Source organism: Mastigoproctus giganteus, chromosome 2 (assembly GCF_048544385.1).
Source record: "Mastigoproctus giganteus isolate SK-2022 chromosome 2, ASM4854438v1, whole genome shotgun sequence".
Classification (NCBI taxonomy): Eukaryota; Metazoa; Arthropoda; class Arachnida; order Uropygi; family Thelyphonidae; genus Mastigoproctus; species Mastigoproctus giganteus.
In genome coordinates, this window is record NC_143576.1 from 238,289,222 (window position 1) to 238,311,107 (window position 21,886).

General features: G+C 38.6%; 1 protein-coding gene across 1 annotated transcript in view; it reads right to left on the reverse strand.

Annotated features, from left to right (window-relative positions):
- LOC150090283 (proton myo-inositol cotransporter-like) overlaps positions 1-21,886 on the reverse strand; it is a 416,481-nt gene that overhangs the window by 69,750 nt on the left and 324,845 nt on the right. Inside the window, exon 3 of the mRNA XM_090390243.1 lies at positions 786-1,000. Within this exon, the coding sequence (XP_090246369.1) occupies positions 786-1,000 (215 nt within the window). The remainder of the gene's footprint in view (positions 1-785; positions 1,001-21,886) is intronic.

Here is a 21,886-nt window from a genome sequence, read left to right on the forward strand (position 1 = left end):
AGAATGAGAAGGATCATTCAGTATAACAGTATTGCATGATTCTTCTGATGGGCCATAATCACTCAAATGAAAGAGCTGAACAAGAGTAGCGTACAAAGGGGTATGCCAGAATATACAATGCATCGGATCCTGTCACAGATGGAATGAATCAACGGATGATGTCACCAGGTTCTAGTCATGTCAGCTAAAACAAGCAGCTATCTTTTTAGTGGTCACAGAAATACTGAACACCTGAGCAGTGGAAATGGTCTAAATCCTACATCCAGTTGTTTCATGAAGCAACAGCTGTATGAATCAATGGATCTCTCGTGTTAGGTCTCAGCAGTGTCTCCGTAGCTGAGTGGTCAGGAGCGGGACTGCAACAGCACACGCTCTTTGAGTAGACCAGGGTTCAAAGCCCCTGACTGCTAAATACGGTTGATCTGCCAACCCGCACTGGACCAGCGTGGCAGATTATGGTCCATTTCCCTCAGCATGAATTGTTGAGGAGGCTTCCATCCTGCAGTGGGTTGATAATGGCTGCAGTTTACCTTTTTTTTTAGTGCAAGCTGCTAATGGAAATGTGATGGTGGTAGTGGTGAAATTTAACTGTTTTATGACACAAGGGTTGCAGTAACCATATCATGCCTTTCAATGTTCTTTAAGCAGGCCTACCATGTAAGTTCGAGCCACATGGATGTAGAGCTTAGAGGTGGAAACTGGTATGCAGACTGAACTAAAAGTGATTCATTTTATGTCACAAAATTACTTGAATGTTATTTATTTTAAAAAATAATAATACTTGCCTGTAGACTCCCTCTCTCTTTCTGTATCAAGATAGTTTGAACGAATAGTATCAAATTCATGCTCTACATCTGCTGTTTGGCCTCTGATATGTCGAAGAACATTAAATGCTTCTGGATAGCGACCTTTAGTAATGAGCCATCGTGGCGATTCTGGCATAAACAAAAATCCAAAGAATTGGATGAAGGATGGCACAGCAGCCAAGCCAAGCATATACCTAAAATAAAATAATGTTTCATCAGCAATTTTAAAGTGGGCAATATCATAACAAAACTATATTTTCTGTAATAAATAAAAACATTCTTGAAACTTCTAACTTGCAGATTTAATGATTATAATCACATAGTTTTGTTTAACAGAACTACACAATGCTATCGCAAAATAATACCTTATGATTAGATAATGTTCTAGTACTATTATCTGATGAAAATACAGAACACTGTTCCGTATTTTCTGTGAACTGTTCTGTAAATCTTTGTTTATATTATAATTTTCAGGAAATACAGGACGAAGGTTGTTCCAATGAACAGAAGAAGTGCAAATGATGTTTAGTTTAGAATTGAACTGAACTTCATTTCAGCAGAAAACAGTAATCCCCAAAAGCAGTTCACAATCGCAGCAAAAAAAGGGTTTTTTGTTTTTTTTTTTTGTTAGTTGTTGGCGCATCGGCTTCTGTGGCCATACTGCACCTCCCAAGGTTTTTGCATTACTCTGATCCAAACCCGAGGTGGGATTTGAACCCGTGACCTTTGGGTTGCCAGGCAGATACTTTACCCACCTGGCTAGCCCGGTTGGCAGAAAAAAAAAAAAAGGGTTACAATTAGTAATAATATTCAACTTTAGAGGGGAACAGGCATTCTGTGTGTTATCAGACATTAAGTCTAACACACTGAGGGATACAATATCTTTCTATTTCAGAAGATGTAGGAGAGGTCCGGTTGGCCTGCCTGCCTAAAATTCACTCATGCACACCTTATCGATGTTAAGCTCTGTTATGTCACTTAGGTGGCAAAAAATGTGTAGAGTGGTTATCTTCAAGACACCTGGTCAGCTTGAAGAGGAAAAGACCAAATCCTCCAGCTTATGACAGCATGACGAAACAAATGGCCCTCAGCCCCCCGCAGCTTTCACTTCCCCTCTTACGGCAGCGCGAGGATCAGAGTGGAAGCAGAGGGTGCTAAGAATCTCTGGGTATGACCAGGCTGCCATGAATGGAAACCGAACTTGGCCTGTTACAACGTAAGATCGCTCATAGGTGAAGACAGGATAACAGAGCTGGAAAAAATTAGAAAATGTGAATTGGAATATCATCGGTTTGACTGAAACAAGAAGAAATTACTAACTAATAAGTTTATAAAGTGGAAATCTGCTGTACACCAATGGAAACAGTGAAAAGAGCGAAGGTGGAGTTGGCTTTCTGGTCCATAAAGATATAAAAAACAATATTTTGGAATTCAAAAGTACATCACCAAGGGTGTCAAGACTAATACTCAGGACTTCTAAGAGGTACAAGCTAAAGGTTATAATGATTTACACACCAAAGTCGAGCCATTATGATGAAGAGGTTGAAGAAATGTAACACCGAAATTGAGTTCTAGATGAGCAGAAAACCCACTAACTATCATTACGGGAGACTTCAATGCTAGGGTTGGAAAGAGACAAAACAGAGCAGAAAAGAGAACTATACGAAATTTTGGAATTGGTGAAATAAATTAAAGAGGTGAAAGACTTGTAGAATTTGCAGAATCTCAAGGAATGTCAGTAATGAACACTTTTTTTTTACGAAAAGGGTGAACAGAAAGTGGAAATGGAAAAGCACAAATGGATTAACAACTAATGAAATCAACTTCATCCTCACTAATAGAAGACTGTTGTTACTGTATTTGGTTTTTAGGAGCATTAGCAACTAAGGCCATATTGCTCCGAGATATGCGGTGGTCATTCGCTGACCTTTCCGCATCCTCCGTATTTGGTGGTGACGGCCTCGAACCCCAGTCTAATCAAGAAGCGTATGCTACGCACTGCTGCTCCTTCCCACCAGGCTACGGAGGCGCCTACTAATAGAAGATATATCGTGTATGATGCCACTGTCCTGAACAAGGTAAATGTTGGAAGTGATCACAGAATGGTAAGATGCACACTTGATATAGATGTAAGAAAAGAAAGGAAAAACTGACTCAAGTAAATAATATGGTCTTTGAGATAACAGAAGAGGAGAAAAAGCAGTATGTACTGGAACTTAACAACATGTTTGAGCTTCTGCAGCCTGTTCAGGACCAAGATATCGATGAGGAATACAACTTTCTGAAAGTGATAAAGCCCAAGAAACCTATAGGTAAAAAGAAATCCAAAGAAGAAAAAATTAGCCAAGAAACACTTGTCATGATGAACCAAAGATGACAAATGAAGAGCAAGATAAACACTGACAAGGGCAAAATTGAGTATACCGAGTTATGCAAAGCCATTAGAAAGAGACTCAGAGAGAACACAAGAAAAGTAGAACAGGCATTAAGGGAAAATCAAGAACTTAAATCAGCACCCACGAGCAGTAATACAGAAAGACAAATGATACTCAAACTGAAGAATAGCGATGGTGTATTTATAAACAGCAGAGAAGGCACAATTCAAATAGCAAAAGACTACTATAGAGAATTATACAAGGAGCAAGGGAATGATACCAGCAGTGGGGAAGATGGATTGCAAATTAGTAACACATATGACATACCCAGAAAATGATGAATCAGAAAGGCCCGGGGGAAGATGAAGTTACTGTAGAGTTGTTAAAATTGGGAGGAAGAGACATGGCACAAAAACTGGCAAGAATCTTCACAAAATACATTAGAAAAGGCTTAATGCCTAAGGAGTGGAATAATGCAATCATAATTTTGCTGCATAAGAAAGGAGATAAATTGGAAATTATAGACCAGTTAGTTTGTTGTCCCACATCTACACGTTGTTCACAAGGGTCATTACTAACAGATTAGAAAGAATACTTGATGAGAATCAATGAAAACAGCAAGCTCTCTTTAGGACAGGATTCTCAACTATGGATCACCTTCACGTAATATCACAGCTAATGGGGAAAGCAAATGAATATAAAACACCATTATGCCTAGCATTTGTGGATTATGAAAAGGCATTTGACTCCATATAGCATAAGGAAATGTTTCGGGCACTGGAAAGACAAGGCATAGATACCCCATATATTATGATTTTGAAGAAAATATATGAGAACGCTACCTCCTTTATTAGACTAGACAAAGACAGTAGTAAATTTAAATTTGAGAAAGGAGTTCGACAAGGAAACACAATATCTGTGAAGCTGTTTACTGCTGCCCTTGAGGAATCTTTCAGAAGATTAGACTAGTCGCAGAATGAAGTCAATGTGAATGGAGAGTAGCTAAACCATTTAAGATTTGCAGATGACATTGTGGTCATAAACCACTATCCCAAAGAATTAGAGGAAAACTTTAATCAGTTATGCAGAGTTCGTAATTATTTTGGACTAAAGATGAATATGGCTAAAACAAAAGTAATGATAAACAAGTATGCCATAGAAAGGGATATAATGATTGAAGGAGCAGTAATTGAAAAGGTGGAGTCATATACTCATCTGGGAAAATTCAATCAGTTGTAATAATGATAAATGGCTGGAAGTCACGGGAAGAATAAATTTTGGATGGATAGCATTCAGGAAATATAGTCACATACTGAGGAGCAATATCCCAATGGCCGAAACGTAAAATAATGAACCAATGTATATTACCCACCATGACTTATGGAAGTGAAACTTGGGCTCTCACCAAAAGAATGGAAGAGAAGCTGAGAACTACACAACGAAGAATGGAACAAATTATGGATTAGGCAGCAAACTCAGTTAAAGGACATTCTTGTCAAAACTAAAGAACTAAAATGGTCTTTGGCAGAACACATAGCTCAAAGACATGATGAGAGATGGACTAAGAAAATAACAGAATGGTACCCAAGTGGAGCTAGAAGACAACCTAGACAATGATGGGGATGGACAGATGAAATTTAAGAGTTCATGGGTTGTAATTGGATGGTCATTGCACAAAACAGAAGGAACTGGAAAGTTGCTGGAGAGTTCTACATCCTGCAGCGGATTGAAAATGGCTGATGATGAATCAGCTTTAGAATCTGTTTTAGACTACAATAAAATTGAATTTTCATATAATTTCAAAATAAAGTTAAACTTTAAAAATAAAAATCAGCATATCAATATATGAAAATTAATATATCTACCTTATGTGCTTAATGATATAAGTAAATCTACACTTACGTTATTTAGCAAATCGTCACTTATGTTATTACATATTAGCATTAGTAGAAGCATACGATGCAAGGAAACAAGCTTATGCAGCATCAGCCAAAAAAAGGAAAAAAAAAAAAAAACTTGCATTTCATCCTTCCATTTGTTCCAAATGCCTGTCCAGCTCAGCCTTAAATTTATTTAGGCTATCAACTTCCACAACAAAAGATGGAAGTCTATTCCACCAATGAACTACCCACTGGCTAAAGGCAAATTTCCACACATCTATTCTACAACTGTCTTTCCTCGATTTGAGTCTGTATCCCCTCAGGTTCTTAATCTGAGCAAGAGGAAGAATCCCATCAGCATTCAGCTTGCTCCACCCATTCAAGGCCTTATACACCTCAATCAGATCAGCCCGCAGGTGCCTACTCTCCAGGCACTGTAATTTGCAGAACTTAAGCCTTCCTTCATAAGAGCACCCCTTCATTCCCCTCACCAATCTTGTTGCCCTTCTTTGTACTCATTCTAGCAACTTTGTACTCATACATTACATTACCTCGTACTCATACATTACCTTGTTATAACAGGATAATCACATCCCTGTCCCTGCTAGCAAAATTCCTATATATCATTGACAAGACTCCATGCCTTGCCCTGGCAGCCTGTCTGCACTGCTCAGTGAACTTCATATTTGACTGCACAATTACCCCCAGGTCTTTTTCACTTTCCACTTCCTTGATTGTAGTACCACACAGTTGGTATGTTTCTCTTTGGTTATTGCTACCCATATGCAGTACTTTGCATTTGTCAATGTTAAACTTCAGTTGTCACTTCTCAGCCCATTTGCCAAACTTATTTAGATCCAGTTGGAGTAGCATACTGTCTTTACTGTCATTAACAACCCTGCCAACCTTTGTATCATCTGCAAATTTGGACATTAAACCTGATATACCTTCATCAATATCATTGATAAATATACAAAACAACGATGGGCTCAACACCGAACCCTGGGGAACTCCATTAATAACATTTGTCCATGAAGAGCAGTGTCCATCGATTACCACTCTGTCATCTCCCACTCAACCATCCCTTTATCCATTGTAGCAACTTACCCTTAATACCACACCTCTCCAATTTGTACAGCAATCTTCTATGTGCAACAGTATCAAAAGCTTTCCTGAAATTCAAGTATATGATATCAAAATTATTTTTGGCATTCAGTTCCTTTGTGACCATATCATAGTATCCAATCAAATTGGTCAGACAACACCTCCATTTAACAAACCCATTCTGGGTCTTAACTATTGCTGCAGTCTTGTCTAGATGATCCTGCAATGCTTCTTTAACCAGTGATTCCATTATTTTCCCAAGAACACAAGTTAAACTAACTAACAGGTCTATAGTTACTTGTGTCAAATTTTGAACCCCCCCCCCCTTGTGAATTGGTGATACATTTGCACACCTCCAGTCCATTGGGACCTCCCATGAGTCCAAGGAACTCTCATAATTATGGCTAAGGGTTTGCTTACTTCCTTTAATATAACTGGATAGATCCCATCCACCCCAGGTGCCTTTTTTATGTTCAACTTCAACAATTTCTCCTCCACTTTGCTCTCAGTTATTACAAAATCCCTTAGCTACCCTCAATGAATAACTCCTCATGTGTGAATGTAGATGCAAAGTACTCATTCAGTTTATCAGCTACCTATGCATGATCATCAATAGTCAACCCATAAGTGGTCCAATCTGATTCATCCTTTCCTTCTAGAGTTTACATAAGTAAAGAACTCTTTGCTGTTTTTCTTTGAATCCTTTGCCAAGGATTTCTCGTAATCTGCCTTCGCCTGCCTAACCTCCTTTGTCACTTCATTACAGACTAGTTAATATCTGCCATATCTGACTAGTTTATATCTGTGTCACCTGATACTTAATATGCATTCCATACATTTTTCTTCTCTGCCTTGAACAGTATTTCTTAGTTGGAATGAAAAGCCTAGTAGCCTCCAAAATTAAGTCCCTGAAGGCTTCCCATTTTAGAATTCAACGTTGGTAACATCATCAGTAGATCCCACTGTACAGAATTTAAAAACTGTCTGAGACCCCCATAGTCCCCTTTACGAAAGTAATAGCCCTTCCTTTTAGCCTTGATGGTAGTTACATCTTTAATTCCCACATCAGTACATTGTGATCACTGTCACCCTGTGGTTCCTTTATCTGCAAATTCTTAATGCATGAATAATCACTGCTGATAATCAGATCAAGAGTATTACTCCCTCTGGTTGCCTCTCGAACATGTTGCTGTAGAAAACAGTCATCCAATAAATCCACAAAAGCCTTGCTAGTGTGAGAGTGACCAACCCACAAGTTCCAGTTGATATCTGGAAAGTTAAAATCCCCCATTATAAGACATTCTGATTTACTGGCCCACTATTTCTCTGCACAACTGCTCATTATACTCATCAGATTCATTAGGCCTATAACACACACTTACTCTCGTTTTTCCTTTCCCAGTGCTTATGTCACACCAAACAGACTCCACATTGCAGCGTGGTCTGCACTTTTTAAAAGTTTTTAATTTCTTGAAATTAATACCATATTTTGATGGTTGAGAAGTCTGGATCTACTTTCGGCGAGCAATGTCATGTGATATGTAATTTTATTATTTTATCTACATATTGTAGTTTAAAAATACAAATGCCTTGAAGGGAATTTTGAAATAACATATAGGCAAATTACTTTCAGTTTCTGCCATAATGCATAGGAAAATGTAAAGCTGATAATCAGAAAATTTGTTTCCCTGAGAATTTAGTGTGCAAATGCCTAATGCACTGATATGTACATAGTATTGCATGCTATTTAATCAGTCTGGTTCTCAACGAGCTCCTGTGGTAAAGATTTATGTACTTAAAATTATTTTAACAGCAAAAATAGTGTTAAAATCAAGTCAGAAATTAAGAATAAAGGTAAGAACTTTCTAAACTTTATTACTTACTTTATATATGATTAAAAGAAGTACTTGAAACAGAAAATTTTACAAAATGGAACATCTGACAGAGTAATGAAACAGAAGCATATACATGACATTACTGATATGTATGACAAACTCAGAATGGTGAACCTATGCATGCATGCATTCCTGTACAATCCAAATGCTGATTACAAGTTAATTAAATATGCACTTTGTATTCATATGTATAAAAAGTTGCATATCAGATCTGTGACCAAGAACACCAATTCTCTATTACATTTAACCCCAGGGGCTCGCATCTGGTGAGTACAGACTTGGCACACCCAGGGTCCTGAGCTGGATATCATCTTTCTTCTCTCTCTTAATAATAATCACTGTTCCTATAGCGTCTCTGCTTTCAATCTGCATCATTTCAACCTACAGTACTTTTTTCTCAGAACATAACCTGCTGAAAGTCTGCAGACCACCTGTTTATTTAAATTATTATTACCTCTTTTTAATTTTAATTCTGAACTAACACAAACAACAGTCACTAATAATAATAATAGTATTTCTAATGATAGAAACAGACCAACCTACCCAAGTATTATGCTATATAAATAGTATTTTTGTTAAAAATTTACCCAGGAGTACAATTTGTGTATTCCATTCTCCTGGTCACTAAAGAAATTTACATATTTGCAACACTATCAAATTTTCATGATTTATCTCTTCAGTAACATTGTCATTTGTCCCCAATTTTGGGCATAATCACAATGTTCACAAAAACATTTCAGGGCCACTGTTTTGTCTCTTTTTTTTTTTTTTTCCATGCAGAGCAATTTTTCTGAACTAAACATACATGGCTAAATGAATAATACATAATTTTCATAATATCAGCACTCATACTATTTTACTACTTCTGATATTGGTGAAGTGTGAGGATGGTTTAATACATCATTCATGTGAATGAACTATAAATTCCTCTTCCTTGTGTACTACTTACTGACACTGTGTTGTCCTGTTCTGATGCCTAAAACAATCAAATTTTATAAATAATTATAAAATCATTTAAGCAGTGGCATTTTCAGTTTGACATAGCTGAGTAGTCAAAAGCAGGAGCGCAGCTGTATATTTGAGCTGATTGTGGTTTGAGTCCATATAACTGCTAAAATGGTAATGATTGCCTCCTTGCAAAAGATGATTAGCTCTAAACTCATTTGGCTTTGAAGTTGTGCTCTAGTATAAACAAAAAAAAATTTTTTTTTTCATATAATTATTGATAAAATATAACAGCAAATATTTAACTCCAGGGGCTCAACATCTGGTGAGTATGGGCTTGGCACACCCAGGGTCCTGAGCTGGATATCATCATACTTCTCTTTCTTGGTGATTCCCTTCTACTTTTGACTCTCTCTCTCTCTCTCTCTCTCTCTCTCTCAGGGTAACTTGGGAATTTTTTTTTTTTGGCTGGTGCAGCATAAGCCTCAGGCTTCCTTGCACCATATAGCTAATAATAATAAGAAAAATAATAATAAGAAGAATATTTTATTTTCTGCCCATTCAGTAAAATGCCCATTTAAAAAATAAGATCAATGCATAGCATGTTTAAGCACTGGACATGCTCATACTGATGCTAAAGCTCCCTTTAACTGAAGAAAACATAAGCCAATTTGCCAATGTAGGCAGAAATGTATCGTTTTCTTAAGCATCTGGAATGGAAATAGCAGAATGTCACCATTCACTACACGAAAAAATCCTCATAATAATTTTATTTTGCCACAGATGGCAACTGAATGTAATGGTTTCCATGTTAACAAGTTTAATTGCAGGTTCTTAAATTGTTTTTTTTTTTTTTTTTTAATAAAACAGTATTTCACTGAAGAATTAAAATAAAGTGCTGCCAGTTTTTTTCCATACATTTTTCATACCTGTTTTTATTAAAAATGCTAAGTAAAATGGGTGCTATTATTTAAAAAAAAATGTGGTGAATAGATCAATATTCAAACGTCTTTAAGCTGTGCCCAATGCCCCTTTTTCTTAGAACATAAATGGGACAGAAGAGGACAAAATGTAAATCCCTATAACTGGAAGCAATTCTGCAAGTAACAACTGATTACAAACTAATCGGCTTGAAATTTTACAACTTTTATAAAACTTCAATCTAGAATTTGTTATAAAAAAAAAAAAAAAAAAAAAAAAAAAAATGCAGCCTATAAAAAACACAAGATCAAGTGAAACACAGAACTGAACTTTTCACCTCAGTATCATCAGAAATAGAATCCTAATATGAGCTGTGGGTCCACCATTTTCAATGAGACTCTAACTGTGCATCAGTACAATTGAAGAACCCTTTTTCATGGTTTATCTTGACAACAAAGTTTAAGGCTGTGCTGTTAGCAGGTAAAGCAATGGTGACTGTTTTCTGAAATTGACATGGTGTTCTACATTTTCAAACACCTGAAGATACCATAAATGCTGCATTGTATTACATACTTCTGAAAGGATTAAGGACTCAATTTGCAGAAACACTGCATGAGCTACTGGGACATTAGCATTACTAGAGGCATTTGATGCAAGAAAGCAAGCTTATGCAGCATCAGCCAAGAAAAAAAAAAAAACCCACTTCCACTTCACCCCTCTGTTCGTTCAAAATACCTGTCCAGCTGAGCCTTAAACCTATTTAGGCTATCAACCTCCAACGACAAGGGATGGAAGTCTGTTCCACCAACCAACCACCCGCTGGCTACAGGCAAATTTCCGCACATCTATCCTACATCTGTCTTTCCTCAATTTGAATTTATGTCCTCTCAGGTGATTATTCTGAGCTAGAGGAAGAATCCCATCAGCATTGAGCATGCTCAAACCATTCAAGGCTTTATACACCTCTATCAGATCACCTCGCTGGTGCCTAGTCTCCAGACACTGTAATTTGCAAAACTTAAGCCTTTCTTCGTAAGAGCACCCCTTTGTTCCATTCACCTTGTTGCCCTTCTCTGTACTCATTCCAGCAGCTCTACATCCTTCTTGAAATGAGGCCTCCAGACCTGTATACAGTACTCTAGGTGTGGCCTGACCATTGCCTTATACAAGGGAATCATCACCTCCTTATCCCTGCTGGAAAAATTCCTGTATATCATTGACAATACTCCATGAGCTACTCTTGCAGCCCGTCTGCACTGCTCACAGAACTTCATATCTGCCTGCACAACCACCCCCAAGTCCCTTTCATTCTCTACCACTGTCAGTGTAGTACCACAGAGTTGATACGTTGCTCTGGGGTTGCTGTTTCCCATGTGTAGTACTTTACATTTGTCAATGTTAAACTTCATTTGCCACCTCTCAGCCCATCTGCTCAACCTTTCCAGATCCTGTTGCAGCAGCATAGTGTCAGTAGTGTCCTTGACAACCCTGCCAACCTTTGTATCGTCTGCAAACTTGGACATTAAGCTTGATATACCATCATCAATATCATTTATAAATACAGAAAACAATAATGGACCCAATACTGAGCCCTGAGGGACTCCACTAATAACATTAGTCCACGATGAGCAGTGTCCATTGAGCAGTGTCTGTCTTCTCCCCCTCAACCACCCCTTTATCCATAGCAGCAATTTGCCTCCAATGTCACACTGCTCCAATTTGTGTAGCAGTCTTCCATGTGCAACAGTATCAAAAGCCTTTCTAAGATCCAAGTATATAATATCAAAGCTATTCCCTGCATCCAGTTCTTTTGTGACTGCATCATAGTATCCAATCAAATTGGTCAGGCAAGACTTCCCCTTAACAAAACCATGCTGTGTCCGAGCTATAACTGAAGTCTTGTCTAAATGATCCTGCAGTGCTTCTTTAACCAGTGCCTCCATTAATTTTCCTGGAACAGAAGTTAAGCTCACAGGTCTATAATTACTTGTGTCAGCCTTTGATCCTCCTTTGTGAATTGGGGGTCACATTTGCACATTTCCAGTCTATGGGTACCTCCCCTGAGTCCAAGGAAGCTCTCATAATTATGGCTAAGGGTTTGCTTACTTCCTTTGCTGCCTCCTTTAATATAACTGGATAGATGGACTAAGAACCCAAGTTTTCTGTGTAGTTTTCAGCTTCTCTTCCATTCTTTTGGCGAGTGCCCAAGTTTAACTTCCATAAGTCATGGTGGAGAGTATACATTGGTTCATTATTTTACATTTCAGACAAATTGGGATATTGCTCTTTAGTACGTGACATAGAGCACTGCTGCTCCATGACAACACAGTACCATTACAGATCTGGGGGCGGGAATATTATGATCATCCTGGTCTCACTTCTAGTGATTTTCATTTGCCTGTCTCACTTGAACAATAGCATGTGTCACTGATGTCTTTTAAGCAGTGGTTTCCAAATTTTGAAAGAGCAATGGTCATCATCATTATGAGCCATTTTCAATCCACTGCAGGATGAAGGCATCTCCAGCAACTTTCCAGTTTCTTGTGTTTTGTGCAAGGACCATCCATTACTACCCACAAACTAGTAAATTTTTTCTGCCCATCTCCATTGTTGTCTTCCAGGTTTTCTTTTAGCTCCTCTTGGGTTCTTAGTCCATCTATCATCATGTCTTCAAGTTATGTGTCCTGCCCAAGTACATTTCAGTTCTTCAGTTTTGATAAGGATTTCCTTTACTTTAGTTTGCTGCCTAATCCATGTGTTTCTCTTCTTATCTAACAATCTGATTCCTAATATATAATTTGTTCCATTCTTTGTTGTGTAGTTTTCAGCTTCTCTTCCATTCTTTTGGCGAGTGCCCACGTTTAACTTCCATAAGTCATGGTGGAGAGTATACATTGGTTCATTATTTTACATTTCAGACAAATTGGGATATTGCTCTTTAGTACGTGACTATATTTCCTGAATGCTATCCACACGAAATTTATCCTTCTCTCGGACTTCCAGCCATTTATCATTATAACAGCTAATGACTTGTCCCAGATAAGTATATGAATCCACCTTTTCAATTACTGCTCCTTCAATGATTATATCCCTTTCTGAGGCATACTTGTTCATTATTACTTTTGTTTTAGCCATATTTATCTTTAGTCCAAAATCCTTACTAACTCTGCATAACTGATTAAAGTTTTGCTCTAATTCTTTGGGATCATTGCTTATGATCACAATGTCAACTGCAAATTGTAAATGGTTTAAATACTCTCCATTCACATTGAGTCCTTTCTGCGACCAGTCTAATCTTCTGAAAGCTTCCTCAAGGGCAGCTGTAAACAATTTCGGAGATATTGTGTTTCCTTGTCAAACTTCTTTCTCAATTTTAAATTTGCTACTGTCTTTGTCTAATCTAATAAAGGAGGTAGCCATCTCATATATTTTCTTCAAAATCATAATGTATGGGGTATCTATGCCTTGTCTTTCCAGTGCCCGAAATATTGCCTTATGCTATATGGAGTCAAATGCCTTTTCATAATCCACAAACGCCAGGCATAATGGTGTTTTATATTCATTTGCTTTCTCCATTAGCTGCGATATTACGTGAAGGTGATCCATAGTAGAGAATCCTGTCCTAAAGCCAGCTTGCTCTTTTCGTTGATTCTCATCAAGCATTCTTTCTAATCTGTTAGTAATGACCCTTGTGAACAACTTGTAGATGTGAGACAACAAACTAACTGGTCTATAATTTCCAATTTATCTCCTTTCTTATGCAGCAAAATTATGATTGCATTATTCCACTCCTTAGGCATTAAGCCGGGGTTTTTTAGGTATTTTGTGAAGAGTCTTGCCAGTTTCTGTGTCATGTTTCTTCCTCTCAATTTTAACAACTCTACAGTAACTTCATCTTCACCCGGGGCTTTCCAATTCTTCATTTTCTTCAATGTATGTTCTACTTCTTCGGGAAGGATATCAGGTATGTTGTATGTGTTTTTAGAATTTGCAATCCATCTTCCCCACTGCTGGTCTCATTCCCTTGCTTCTTATATAATTCTTTATAGTAGTCTTCTGCTATTTGAATTGTCTTCTCTGCTATTTATAAGTACATCATCTCTATTCTTCAGTTTCAGTATTATTTGTCTTTCTGTATATACTGTTCATGGCTGCTGAAGTCCTTTGTTCTCCCTTACTGCTTGTTCTACTGTTCTTGTGTTATATCTTCTTATGTCCTCTCTGAGTCTCTTTCTAATGGCTTTGCATTACTCAGTATACTCAGTTTTGTCCTTGTCAGTGTTTATCTTGCTCTTCATTTGTCATCTTCATTTCATCATGACAAGTGTTTCTTGGTAATTTTTTCTTCTTTTTACCTATAGGTTTCTCATGGTTTAGAAAGAAAGAAAGTTGTTGAAAGTTTTTTAGAAAGTTGTATTCCTCATTGACATCTTGCTCCTGAAAGGTCTACAGAAGCTCAAACTTGTTCTTAAGTTCCAGTACATACTGCCTTTTCTCCTCTTCTGTTATCTCAAAGACCTTTGTATTATTTACTCAAGTCAGTTTTTTACTTTCTTTTCTTACATCTATATCAAGTGTGCATCTTACCATTCTGTGATCACTTCCAACATTTACCTTTTTCAGGATGGTAACATCAATAGCAATGGTACAAGTGAATAAATGTTTTTGATGATTATGTTAAGACAAACAAAAAAAAAAAGTGTGACAACCAGATCAGTTTCTGCTTTCCCCCACCCCCTCTTTACTTTGTGATAGCTTCATAACGTTGTACAAGTGGCAGTCCAAGGAATGTCTAAAGAAGATGGGGCTAAATTAGTTTTCCAGAGAATCAGCATTTAGCATTTAGAGAATCAGCAGTTGGGGGGAGCTATGGCCTCTTTTGCCACCACCTGGGACTGCCATTAATTGGATCCAAAATGGGATTATTGGATTCCACAGTTAGATCATGGATAATTTTACTTGAAGTAAAAACAAAATCACATATCTTTTGGTGCACTGTTTTATGAAATAACATCAGCGTTGCTAATATTTGGATGTCCTGGTAATGCAAGGAAGATAAAAATTACATTTGCTGGCTTTTCACAGCTTGATCCAAAACGTTCTAATTTTTATCTTTAGAATTCGTTGTGTGAAGGTTTTCATTCCTGAAAATCTGTCCAAATGTACTGGAGATTTATTGCTCGTTGATAATGAGTTTTGCTTTACATAAATTTTGTTACAATGTTTAGGCACAAACAGGAATGCAACGCACTCAGCCACTGGCACGCACATCACGAGATGCGGTGGGGTAGCCAGGGTAGTGTCAGCAGGAGCACTGTACCCCACGACGCCGAAATCTGGTATTGTGGCGCTTTTTTTTTTTTTTTATAAAGCAAATGGCGCCTTTTTTTGTGAACGTACCTGCTGACAAAAAATTATGGCTACGCCACGGTTTCGATGATTTAAAAAAAATGCAACGCGTTAACTTATTGCAATAAAAGTGATAATGAAGTTGTGTGTGTTTATATGCAACCTAGCATTAACATTAAGTTTATATCATAAGTATGGTACTTCATATACAAATATCCACTTATTATTCATCTTTAGGAATAACCTGTGACGATCACAGAAATTTTGTTTGGAAAGGGAGATCGTACCTCCGACATTTGTAGCCTTTCCGTGCGTCAACACTTGACAGTAGTACAATTGCATGATATAAACCAACGTTTTCTTGGGGAGTTTATCCCACTTGGCTTCACCCATGGGTATGCCTATAAGAATAATAAATTTCTCAGAAATAATACGCCTATAGCACGTGTACAACTGCAATCACAATACAAAAGCGATTTCGTGATCTTTACTAAAGCGCCCTCTGTTCAACAGAAAAATTCGCACTGCAACTAAGATAACGATAGTCACGCAAGGCGGTACTTCATTGAGATAAATAATCGAATTTCATTACGCTGGGGTTTAATGTAATGACATTCTAATTTTTTTTTTTCACTTGTCAATCAATCTCCACAGAAAGTTGCATTTTAAAATAAGCAGATTTTGCATTTGTTTAGATACCATTTGCAAACAGCGAATATCGACAGCTTTTACAACGAACATTGAACGTATTTAAATATATATTAATACATATTTATTATCCTGTATATATATTTAAGTACACGATATAACGTTGATGCCAGGAAGATAACTTTAACACTTGCGTTACAGCCGAAAGTAAATTTAATACAGTCCTCCCCCTCCAATTTTTACTATGAATATCAACGACTAGAGACAGTTCAAAATTCACAATAGAAACTGGCCAAAACAAACGCAATGAATTCGTTTTTTCCAGTGTCTATTGCGCAATTTATTTTGTAATTAAACAGAAATCTATATATTTTAAATACGAGAGGTGATCATTTAATTCGCGGGCTGGTGCTAGATCTTAAATATCATCATCTGAATCTTCTGTTGATTTCTCCTTCTGGAAGTACTCTCTCCCTTGAACTTTATATACCTTCGCCACTGTCGTACCCACACATTAAATGCTTCTTGCAAGCCATTTTTTTCGAAAGACTGGAAGTGCTTCCGTTGTGGCTCTGTGAGCATTGTTGTCGGACGCGAAATGGAAAGAAATCACACGGGGCTAAGACCGGTGAATGAAGGGATGTGGTTGAACCTCAGAACTGCACAATATTAGCCGTATGAGGCCTAGCATTGTCTTGATGGAGAAACCACTTCACACTGGAAAGTTCTTGACGTTTCTCACAAATGGCGATCTTTTACAATATTGTGAACACTCCTGTATGATATGGACATTCTAACAGCTAATTTACGAAGTGTAATTCACCTGTCTTCATCCATGATTTCCTGGGCTTTTGCGATTTGCTCAGGAGTTGTTGAGGAGGAAGGCTAACCAGGCCTTGGGTCATCTGCTTGAAGACTTATGGCCTCCACTGAATCGCTTGTGCCTTTTAAATATGGCCGTCCTACCAAGACACTCAATACCATAGGCTCCATTCATCTCTAATTGTTTCCGATGCATTTAAGCCCCGTCTGACACAATAACGAATCACATATCACTGTTCAATCTGTATGTCCGACATGATACTTGCTTCAAAACTATCGTCATTGACACGCAGCTAAAAAAAATCTTCATACAACACTAGTTCGACAAGTACTGACATGCGCACACAGTGCGCATGTCCGTACTTGTCGAAAATCTTGCACCAGTCCACGAATTAAATGATCACCCCTTGTATATAATAATTTTATATATTTATAAAATACTGTACAGTATATAGGAATTTTAAATATACAGGAATAGTATATTTTAAATATTCCTCTTGGCAGACATGATATATCGTGGTATATAGAGGTTGCACTGTATTTGAGAAGGATTTTCTCTCTCACATTTTATAAACTATTTTTAAAACAAATTCCGTTCCGTTTCGAAGAAAGCGGTGCCGACAACGAAATGACGAGGGACTGAATCCCCCTCTCCCATGGTTACGTCACTATAACATCATAAACGATTTGTCTTTTTTTTCCCCTTGAGAAAACGAATATCGAAAAAAGTAGCGGATTTTAAGGAGTAGGTACTACCTCCCGAACGTTGTAATGCAATAATTGTGTTTACCCATTGCATTACAATGCAATATAAATGGTAAGAATACAATATAATTGCATTCTTACCATGTTAAGAGGAAACAAGCAAATTTAGATTAAAAATGGAAAATAATATGTAACATAGCTAAAAAAAAAAAGTGTTGATTAAAACTACTGTTTGCATCTCAAAACTGTTAACCAGCTAGGTTAAATATATTTCTTCATATTTGACCGTTCTCTGAAGCCAGAAGTACTGTACAACTTTAGGCAGTTGTATAACTTTAACTGCATACAATAGAATCTCAAAGATCGGCGCGTTTTGAGTATTTCTCCGGGGGTAGTCAATCATAAAAGGGCAGAAGGAAAATAGGTTGGCTGAACTAAAGAAGAAGAGTACCGCAGGTGCCAAATTTATGCATTATGTTTCATCAATGACTTCAAACACCAATTTCGAAATTTCTGTTTTATATTTTTCAGGCTGCATATCACTGTTATTATGTATATGCAACATATAAAATCATTCACTTTGGGAGACATTCAATACTAGTATAACAGTATAGTAGAGTAGCATATATATAATAATAATAAAATTCTTTATTCATAGAAATGTAGGACACGATTCCCGCTACAGGCAACCAGAGGAATCTTACAATTAACTGTACACATTACATTCAGTACATAAAAACTATAGTTATTATAATAGATTGATTATACAGAGCTTATATTGCATTATATAAGATTATAATCAATCTACATAGATTTTATAGTTATTATATACAAGCTGCAACACATTGAGACAGTCCGGAAACTTTCACTGGGAGTTGACTAGTTGCGCTGACAATTAGTAATTGCAGGAATGCTGACAGCACTTCACTATGGATTTGCGCTTTTCTTCTCTGTAGGTAGAATCTCTGGACCACACATCCAAATCAATGTTTGCGGAGTTCAGCGCGCTGATGATGCTGTTCGGAAAGTGCCGCTTAAAGATCGAGAGCCTCTGCAGGTTAGAACAGAACACTGGACGGTTCCTGAGGGATTTTCCAGCCTACGATTTCTCAGATGTTCAAGAAGTCGAGAACAGCGGAGCGCAGATTAAGCGCCATTGTGAGCTTCCTCGTATATGCCAGGTGCCGAAGTGCATCTGAGATTTATGCAGAGCTGTGATTTTGATGTTGTATGAGGAAGTGAGCCCAATTGTTGGCCCACTTTAGGACCCAGAATTCAAGACCCAAGAGTATCTTCAGACTGGACATAGGAGCAGCCGACCAAACTTCTATACCATAACTGATGATAGAACTAAAGTAGTAGAGGAGAAATTTTCTGACTGTTTACTTGTTGTGCACTCTACAGAGATCAAGTTTCATACCCCAGAAAGCCCATAATGCTCTTGAACGCAGTTGCTGGATTTGTTCCTTAAACGTTACGTTTTCGTCCATTACCACTCCTAGGAATTTTACTAAATGAGTGGCGACGAACGAGAACATGCCCCGCAATGGAGGGCTGCAGAGAGGCGTGAGAAGACGATATATTTGGACTTTTCAGGGTTTATTTTAAGCCCAAAATAAGTAGCGTATTCACTGAAAGAGGGCAGATATTTGTTCAGGATGATAGAATTCGATAATTCCTCGGCCTGGTCCGGTGAGGTGTTAGGCAGGCTTGAGAGGTAACATACAATGTCGTCGGCGTAGGCCATAAACGCAGATATTTCATTCATTAATGGAATAAATATTGCTGAAAAAAAGCGGTGCCGACAACGATCCACCTTGGGGTATACTGACTTCCACCTGTTTTGTGATGCAGTTATTCCCTTGATGGAAGGTAAGGCACCTCTTGGTCAGCAAATTTCTGAGTAGCTTCGAGACATTACCCGTGAAACCGTAGTAGTTCTCCAGGAGGCACATAAGTGGCTTAACTTGCACTGAGTCGAAGGCTGCTTTCAGATCCAGAAAAACAGCATGCATAACATAGCCTTGCTCCCAGGCTTGAAGGGTTTCAAATTCAGAGCCTGTATGCATGTTATCGGCGATCTTTGTGAGCTCGCGTAATGTGTATGCTGAGGTGTCTGGGAAAGGATCTGATTGGCAAACACTTTAAACAAGCACTTCTCCAGGCATTTGAGAAAAGGGGAAGAGATTGAAATAGGCCTATAGTCAGCAGTAAAGGTAGGATTCTGTACCTTTGGAATTGGGATGACTCTATAATTTAGCCAAGTGTTTGGGACGACTCCCTGTTGTAAAATTCTATTAAACAACTTTGTCAGCTCGTCACTGATCAAGCAGGAGACAACTTTAAGGAAAAAGGTGGGAATAGAGTCACTTCCTATTGATCTTTTATTTGACAGGGGGTTGATGGCTTTGATTAGCTCCTCTTCACCAATCGTCATGTTAGTGAGATTAGTGATGTCGTAGTGTGCACTGTTCCAGGGGGAGTCCGCAGCTTCACTGTCTGTTTTGACGAAATGGGTTACATGATCGCACCATTCGGCCAGGTCTAAGGATTCTGCTGACCGGATATGATTGGCCGACCAGGATCGCTGGCCACCCACTATCCTCTTCTCCATGAATGAGTTTATAGCCTGCTTCTTGGATTTCTGGAAACTATATCTGACTATTGAGTACGTTGAGTATGATCTTTCTGTGGGTGATCTCTTGAATTGGGCATGTAGCCTTTGTTTTTCTTTAAACTGGTGCATAAGGGTACTGGACCACCATGGCTTTGCGTGTGGGCAGATGACGCAAACTGTTGGCATGGCCACTCTAGCAATGAAAGCCACATGTTTATCGTTGACAGGCTTGATCTGGATTAAGTTTCTAGGGTTCCTTTCCCTGAGGATGGTGGCTGATTGGAGGTGGATTCCTCTTGAGGAGGGTGTGGCACTAGGACCCACCCTACTAGTAATGTGCACTTGTATCTGATTATCAGACTTGACAAGATGATTGCAGGATTTAAGTCAGCACGGTGGCTGCTCTTCTTTCATTAAGTTGAAAGGTACAGTCTGGTTTGTTGCCTAGCTATGCAGAGAGATGCACCCTGCCCACCTCTGGTCTTGAGATAGCATGTACCCCTCGTTGCATATTATGGTCGCCAAAAGATGACATCACCAGGAGACCTGCAGGCCAGATATCTGTGTTTAGATACTTTTCTATATTAGGATCTTTGATCTTGATCTGGAAAGAGGCATAGCTTGGATGCCTGGTGGGGGTACCAGGTATGCCTAGCTGCTTCAGAAGGGTTACAATTTGTACCACCGTTGTTTCTGGGGATAGTCGACTTATAAATATGCTGGATGATTTAGACCTCCTTCCTCTACGCTGCACGATTTTAATACCTAGTGGGTTAGAGCCAATAACAGCTTCACAATTCTGATCTGCTGGGCTTACAAAGGTTTCTCTACTAAGACTGTCCTTGCCTTGCTTGGGAGGCACATTACTTCTGCTTATTGCTGATTTTTTCCCCCATGCTTTCGCAAATTCCGGGGCAGCAGATGAAGGCGAAAGGTTTGCAGGTAACGGCTCTGTTGGGGACCGCACGATGCGGGAGTCAGAAACCATTTGTTTCGAGTGTTGAAGAACTTACATAGATAAGGAGTCTGTATCCTGGATGGGTTTACTGATGGATTCCAGCAGCAAAGACACAGAATGGTGCATAGAATGTTGTAGGTCTTCCAGCCTATGTATTGACTCTCTTAGGGTTGTATTCTCTGTGCAGAGGTTTCTCAAAATATTTTCAAATAAGATAAACTTCTCGCCCATTTTACTACAATTCTGACACATGAGGTCCTCGTGCTGCTCTAGGAGCTGACCAGTTTGCACCTGAGCATCTCGGCATAGGAGAACTGTGGTGGAGTCGGACATGCTTGCATTAGGTGACCTGCAATCAACTTCGCCGGAGTACCCCGCTGGCGACTGAGGTAGAGAAGGGGAGACGCTATCCCTTGCCTTTGAATCTGTGGCGTTCACTTTGTGCCCATGGCATGTAGCACATTGCGATCGTGATCGCCTCTGGGCTGAGGCGCGAGCTAAGTTTTTTAAAAGACAACAGGTCTCACAAAAAACAAGCCTACAAGGGCCACTGCACTTGATCCAGCAATTTGTGGATTGTGAGCATTTTCTGCACGTTCCAGATTGCTTCTGCGCCACGTTGCCACGGGTATAGCAAGGCTTAACTTCGTGAGAAAAATAAAAGTTTAGAAAACAGTACTTATTTTATGAGGTATGCTGAAAGACACTTCACCCTAAGGGGAGATTATCACCCCTTCCTGACCTTGACAGTGGTTGCAGACGGTAAAGACGGCAATGAGTAAACAAATTTTTCCAAGCTGTAGGAATGCCGAGCTTCGGCAGCAGAAAGGTGCCTACTTCGATTTAACTAACAGGATTGTT